The sequence below is a fragment of the Elephantulus edwardii genome, unplaced genomic scaffold, assembly GCF_000299155.1.
Source record: "Elephantulus edwardii isolate Elephantulus edwardi_28Jun2011 unplaced genomic scaffold, EleEdw1.0 scaffold00024, whole genome shotgun sequence".
NCBI lineage: Eukaryota > Metazoa > Chordata > Mammalia > Macroscelidea > Macroscelididae > Elephantulus > Elephantulus edwardii.
The window spans coordinates 14,618,745-14,626,412 of NW_006399774.1; the positions used below are offsets into that span (position 1 = coordinate 14,618,745).

At 41.4% G+C, this 7,668-nt stretch overlaps 1 protein-coding gene across 2 annotated transcripts in view; it reads right to left on the reverse strand.

Moving 5' to 3' along the window:
- LOC102866146 (plasminogen-like) overlaps positions 1-7,668 on the reverse strand; it is a 75,045-nt gene that overhangs the window by 37,138 nt on the left and 30,239 nt on the right. For both annotated transcript variants that reach the window (XM_006882774.1, XM_006882773.1), the window contains exons 10-11: positions 5,472-5,655; positions 3,859-4,031 (exon numbers count right to left, since the gene is read on the reverse strand). In XM_006882774.1, the coding sequence (XP_006882836.1) occupies positions 3,859-4,031; positions 5,472-5,655 (357 nt within the window). The remainder of the gene's footprint in view (positions 1-3,858; positions 4,032-5,471; positions 5,656-7,668) is intronic.

Below are 7,668 nucleotides of genomic sequence, written 5' to 3' on the forward strand. Positions count from 1 at the left end.
GACCAGGAGGCAGTCGTCAGAACAGAGCAAGGGAACACTGCATGGTTCAAAATTGGGAAGGGTGTACGCCAGGGATGCATCCTATCTCCATACGTTTTCAACCTATATGCAGAACAGATTATCCGGGAGGCTGGTCTCTATGAGGAGAAGTGCAAGTAGACAGGTATAATGGCACAGACAGTGGTTGGCTCCTTCTATGGTAGACGTTGACAGAGCAGGCACAAGACCTGAGGCTGAGAGGGTGATCGGGCTGTCTCCCTCAGTGCCAGGTACTAGCATTGTTAGAAAACATCTTTTGACCATCTCACATATGCATGGGAAAGTTGGGCAATGAATTTTGTTGTTGTTGTTAGGTATCATGGAACTAAGTATGATAAGATATGATATGATATGATATGATATGATATGATATGATATGATATATGATATGATGATATGATAGCAACCTGATGAGCAACAGATTTGAACCCTGGCCTATCCTGTGCCATCCTTATCAGTTCTGATATATTTGAGCCTGTTGCAGCAGCCACTATGTCAATCCACCTGGTTGAGGATCTTCCTTTCTTTTGCTAACCCTCTACTTTTCCAAGCATGATATTCCTCTCCAACAAATAAGGACAGCAAATAAGCCAGATCAAAGAATAAATACCTTACAATTGTGGTTGTAGTAGTTTAAAAATATTTAGCTGGACAATGACTAAGGATGACAGAAGAAGAATTAATGCCTTTGAGTTCCGCTGCTGGAGAAGAGTCTTGAGTATACCATGGACCATCAGGAAAACAATTAAGTCTGTTTTGGAGAGGATGAAATCAAGTTCCTCCTTGAAGTAAAGGATATTGAAACTCTGTCTCACATATTTTTGGCACATGACCAGGAGGGATCAGTCATTGGAGGCGGATATCATACTTGGAAGGGTGGAGGGACAGTGCAGGAGAGGGAGACACCAGATGATATGGATTGATACAGTAACTGAGGCAATGAAGTTAGATGTGTTGGAGTCAGTGAGAGTGGCCCAGGATTCAGAGCTGTTGTACATAGGGTCACTATGAGTCACAAGTGAGTTGATGGAACATAACAACAACATACCATAGACTGCCAATAGAACAAATAAATCTGTCTTCGAAGTAGGAACTCCAGAGTGCTCCCTGGAAGTGATGATGGTGAGACTGTCTTGCATACTTCGAACATGCTCAGGAGGGGCTAGTCCCTGGGAAAGATCATGTTTGGTAAAGGATAGGGTCATCGAAAAAGAGGAATACCATCCATGAGGTGAACTGACACAGTGGGAGCAACATTGAGGTCAAGCGCAGCACAGATTGTGAGATGGAGCAAGCCTAGGCAGGGGTGCATTTTGTCCATAGGGTTATGAATCAGGTGACTTGATGTCATCACACAGCAATAACAACTGTTAAGTTAGAACATCCTAAACCAGATTCATTCATTCTTCCTCCACAGACAAGTCAGGGATTCGCTTTTCTTGACTTGTCTGTTCTGTCAATGCATCGTCAGTGTTCAACTTCTTAATCCAAACAGGCTGAAAAAAATATTATCCCTCAAAGCCAGTTTGTTTTCAAGTCCTAAAGAAATCACACACACACAGAGAGAGAGAAAGAGAGAGCGAGAGAGAGAGAGAGAAGGTTGATGATAAATCATAATAGATGAAGGAAGGATTGAGGTTGTTCATGATTTAATCTTGCTTGGATCCACAATCAATACTCTTGACACCAGCAGTCAGGAGATGAAAAGATGAACTCTATTATTTCAATGTTTTTTAATTTGTTGAAGCTTGTTTTGTGTCCTCATATCTCATCAGTTCTGGAGAATGTACCATGTGCACTTGAGAGGAAAGTTATTGAGTTTTAGTTGGGTGCAGTACCCTAAAAACATCCACATGGTCAAGTTGGTTGAGTGTATAGTTTAGATTTTCTGCATTTTTGTTAAGTTTCTTTGTGTTGACCTATCTTTTGGTGAGAGTGGTTTTTTTAAAGCCTTGTACACCGATGTTCATAGCAGAGTTATCCACCATCGCAAGAACATGGAAATAGTTCAAATGTCCAACCACAATTGAATGGATTGAGAAATTGTGTGCATTCACATAATGGAATACTATGCAGCACTCAAAAGCAATGATTTCAAAAATTACTACATAACTTGGAAGGGCACTGGAGAGCATTATACTGAGTGAACTAACACAATATCATAAGGACCAATATTATATAAGACCATTACTGTAGAAATAAAAATATAACTAGTAAAAAATGGGCTCTATGAGGAGAAATGTGGGGTCAAGATTGGTGGATGATTTATCAACAATCTGCATTATGCAGATGACACAACCCTGCTAGGTGAAACTGAAGAGGACCTGAAGCACCTGCTGCAGAGGGTCAAGGACTGCAGCCTCCAATATGGATTGAGGCTCAGTGTCAAGGCTGTTGTATGTCAAGGCTCAATGTTAGGGCTGTTGTACATAGGGTCGCTATGAGTCGCAAGTGACTCGATGGCACATAACAACAACAACAACAGTAAAAAATACCTACCCAAACCCCCTGTAATGAATGGAAATATTTGTATGAACATAATGTGAAGGAAGTATAGTGTGAAACACAATGTAAGCAAGCCAATATAAAATAAAAAGTGTTTTTAAAAGGGAGAATTGCTTAGGAAAATCTGCAGTCAAGGACTCTCCAGAGTGCTGAAGAGCAGTGACGTCAGTATAGACACTAACATGCACCTTATTCAAGCCATGATCTTCTCAATTGCTTTCTATGCATCTGAGAGCTGGACAATGACTAAGGATGAAAGAAGATTGGACACATGAGCTGTGGTACTGGTGAAGAGTACTGAATAAATGGATTGTGAAGAAAACAAACAGTTCAGTCCTGCAGAGGGTGAAACCAGGTTGCCCCTTGAAGGCAAGGATGTTGAAGCTCTGTCTTACATAGTTTGAGCATGCTGCCAGGAGACACCAATCCTTGGAGAAGGACATCATGCTTGGAAAAGGAAAAGTCAGCACAGAAGAGTAAGATCCTAAAGGTGTTGGATTGACACAGTGACTGTGACAAGGGGGTCAGGTGTGTCAGAGATGGTAAGGTTGGCTCAGGATAGGGCAAGATTCAGATCCATTGTTCACAGGGTCTCTGTGAGCCATGGTTGACTCACTGACACATAACAAGACAACAACAACATAGTCTAAATAGAGACTGGTGGAACCCTTAAGACTATGGCCCTTAATTACTCTTCAAACCTGGTACTGAACTCACCCTTGTGGTTCAACTTTCAGTCAGAAAATAGGTAGATCTATAAGGCAAACAGTAAACATATGTTGTCAAGTACAGACTCCTTACAACAATCAACCATATGTGATCAAAGGAGCAGCATCTGCTCAAGCAGAGATGGTGCTCAGAAGGCAGGAAGGGACTGGAAAGAAGGAAGAATGGACACAATAAATGCAGGGCAGGTGCCATGAATGCTGTCACACATGTCATGGAGGTTGAAATCAAAGTCACTTAACAAAATACGTATGAACTGTTGAATGGAAAACCAATTTGTTCTGTATACTTTAACCAGATCACAATAAAAAAGTTAAAAACAAAAACCTATGGAGCAATTCTTCTCTGTCACATGAGGTTGCAATGAATTGTAATCAAGTTTAAGGCCCCCTGGACAATAGGAATATAGAAAGTGCCTGCCTACGTAACACCTCAAGTAGCAGTGATGTCTCCCAGAATAGCTAAGAAATCAGTCTCCCTCTCACATGGTCTGTCATCAGCCCACACTCAAATAGGCAGTGTTTAAACCTCTGAGGCCATTTATCTCTCTGCCAAAGCAACAGGACACCTCTGACACACACTTCTTACCTGGCTCAGAAGACTCTGTGCTGGACACAGCTGGTGGGTTTGCAGTGCTCCCTCCTTCTGTGTCTGGGCATTTCTTCAGATTACAATACTCCCAGCGGACGCTCGGGTCCGTGGTGTAACACCAAGGTCGTCCATCAGCATCGGGATTCCGGCAATAGTTCAGGATCAAGTCTCTGCAAATCCCCAAACAGTCCTGATCAGGAGATGGGGCATCTTGGTGACCCTCACACGTGTGCCTTGACGGTCGACACAATAAAGAGTTGTGAACTATGACTTAGAAAGGTTTCCCTGAAAGCTGCAGTGGGAGGGACACAGGCACAAGTGGGCCCCAGCTTCCAAGCAGCTGGATCAATTTTAAAGACAGGTTCTATTCTTTTTAAATATTTTAAATGTTAAGGTTATTTAATACATGAAGACTGGGATAAAATGTGTATGTAAAAGGAAGTATTAGAACACTAACAAATAAGGTGCTATTCTTTTTAAATGAAAGTTATTTAGTACACAAAGACTGAGATCCAATGTGTATGTGAAAAAAGGTGTTAGAACACTAAGAAATATACTGCCTGGGAATAACCAGCAGAGATTTTGAAGTACATTTTTAGACTCTTTTCTATGCACACGCACATGCAAATATATGTATATCTTTCTGCATATGAATACAGAGAGTTACGTCATTTTGAACTAAAACATATTTACCCAGTGAAGATAAAGCATGTAAAAGGATACTCTCAGCCACCCTTCCAGGTCAGGCTGGAAGCCCTAAGGAGCCATCCACCCACCATATGGCTTATACCAAATCCAACCCACTGTCATCAAGTGAACTGAACAGAGCAGAACAGCCCTGCAGGGTTTCTGAGTTTGTAAATCTTCACAGAGGTCGACTGCCTCTCACCTTTCTCCTGCAGAGCAGCTAGTGGATTTGGACTGGTGATTCCGGGCTTGACCTCATTTGTTTCCTTCTCTAAAAGTCTTGTTCCTGTGCTGTCTATTGTCCTTTTTCTGGAAGCCTTTTCCCTTACGTATGTTATCATTATTTCTGGCAGAAATGCTGCTGTAGTCACACTTGGTCTTTGTCAATTAACCTGCCCATTTTACCTGTTGGCATCTACGTATGCATTTCCTGCCTTTCGCTGCCTCCCAGACTTGGCTCTTTATATGTGGGCAATGTTCCTTTGGATTAGTAGAATTCAAGACTCAGTGAATCTGTACAGATCACACACACACACACACACACACACACACACACGCATGACCCCAAATCCCAAATAGCATGAACACAGAGCTAAAAGACAGTGCTGATGTTTAGCTGGTTATGGAATGATGCTGTTCCTAATCTTCTGTCATTTTGCCTTCATAGTTTCCCACCAGGATGGCCTTACTATCCCCACCTATCTTACCCTCCTCAGGAAAACTATTCAGCAAACATACCTAGCCTCCAAGTTTTCATTATTCAAACACTTTACTCAAAATCAAGCTGCCCAAGACATTTTGTCTCACACCCTCGAGCCAATAGAAGTTTGGTACAAATAAATTAATGTAGAAAGAACACAGCTTTTCTATCAGAAATTAAATTTTGGATGTTGCTTCTCTTCCAGTTAAAATGAAAGACATACGCGTCTGGGAATCTGGTCGGTGTCATATTATGCCGGTGTGGTGTCATGGATGACCAAGATTGACACTTTTTCCCTGAAATAGTGGTAGACGAGGTCCCTCGGTAACTCTGTCCGTTGCCCTGAAAGCATTCCTGGACCACAGGTGTTTGCTCAGGTGGTGCTGGAAGAAAAACACAGGAGTCCACTAAATAGTGATTGGGACAGAAAATGTAAAACCTATACACAGTGCAGTACTCTCTGGAACTTACTTCTATACTTCTTTCTATATTTATAGGCAGGCAACCACACAGATAAAACTATACATCTACAGCATCCTAAAAGTTTAATGATATCGTTTTCCCGAGGAGTATTTAGCTCAAAGTTTAGGAGAAGACAAATCTAACAGAGTGCTGCTTCTTGGAAATGGTACCCTCTTGCAAACTGTCCTAATTCGTCACTGGTTTGTGGTAGTTCCTGAAATAGCTCATTTGGCCACTTCCTTTTGGGATAGGATTCTGTGTATTCATTCCCTCCATCTTCTTTTGATGCTTTCTGGGTCATTTTTCTGGTAGTAGCAGTCAAAAGGTGTGTTGCATTGGTGAAATCTGCTGTCAAGGACCTTTTTGAAATGCTAATGTGTAACAATGTCCATTTAAAGGCTAAGCTGCACCTGATTCAAGGCAAGGTCTTTTCAGTTGCTTCCCGTGCCTCTGAGAGCAGAGCAATAAATAAGAAAGACAAAAGAAGAGGGGGAGGGGAAGAGAAAACTCATTTCTGAGAATAATTAATATTTACCAGAAAATACATCAAAAAGAAAAACAAGTGCATCATTGAGTGACAGACAAGTGCATCATTGAGTGACAGACAAGTGCATCACTGAGTGACAGACAAGTGTATCATTGAGTGACAGACAAGTGCATCATTGTGAGTGACAGACAGACAAGTGCATCACTGAGTGACAGACAAGTACATCATTGAGTGACAGGGTTGACTAGAGGGGAACACTGTCAGACTGGGATTGTGAAATGACAGTGAGTACTATGCTCAAGGATCTCATAGTCACGGTGAGAAATGCACATGGATAGAAGGAACATTTCAACAGAGACAGAAGTTATCAAAAAAAGAATGAAATTTAAACTCTGGAAACCTGATACCAGAGATAAACACACAATGGAGGAAAGAATCTGTGAACTTGGAAAAAAGTGAATAGAAATCACTTAAACTTTAGAACTACTTTCAAAGGAAACAAAAGTCCTCAAAACTGGACCAATAAGCAATGCCTTGGTAAATGGAGAAAAGATTGACGTTGTCAAGGATTTCCTTCTCCCTAGGTCCACACTCTACATCCATGGAGGCAGCAGCCCAGACATCACCTGGCATGATGCCATGGGAAGCCTGGTGCCACAGGAGCCCACAACAAGATAAAGGTAAATAATCCAATAGAAAAATGGGCACAGGATAGGTACAGACACTTCACCGAAGGAGACATTCAGATGGTTAACAAGCACATGAAATGAACAAGAAATGTTCAAAATCCTTAGCACTAAGAGAGATGTAAATCAAAACAACTATGAGATATCATCTTACCCCAGTCAGAATAGCAAAATTTAACAGAACAGCAAGCAACAAATTCTGGCAAGGTTGTGGAGAAACTGGAACCCTTATTCACTGTTGGTGGGAGTGTAAAATGGTGCAACCACTCTGAAAGGCTACCTATGGTGCTTTCTCAAAAAGTTGCACATAGAGATACCATTTGACCCAGCAATTCCATTATTGGGAATATACCCAAAAGAGACCATAACAGACACCCAAGCAGATATATGCACGCCCATGTTTATCATGGCTTCGTTCAAAATAGCAAGGAGTTGGAAACAACCTAAGTGCCCATCAACAAACAAATGGCTAGAGAAGCTGTAGTATATTCACACAATGGAATACTATGCTGCATTGAAAAACAAGGAACTCATGCAATATTATTCAAAATAGGTGACTCTGGAGGACATTATGCTGAGTGAAGTATTTCAGTCACAAAAGGACAAATACTACATGGTGCCACTGTTGTAAAACTGCACTGAATCAGGGTTGGAGGGAGACTGAGAAAGATGAGTTCAATAATGCATTGAAACAGGTGAGGAAAAAAACTGTTTAAAAGGAATATGTGATTAGGTATTTTTGTCATGACAGGAGTCTAGGGCGAAGGCTACATGGTGGAGTGGAC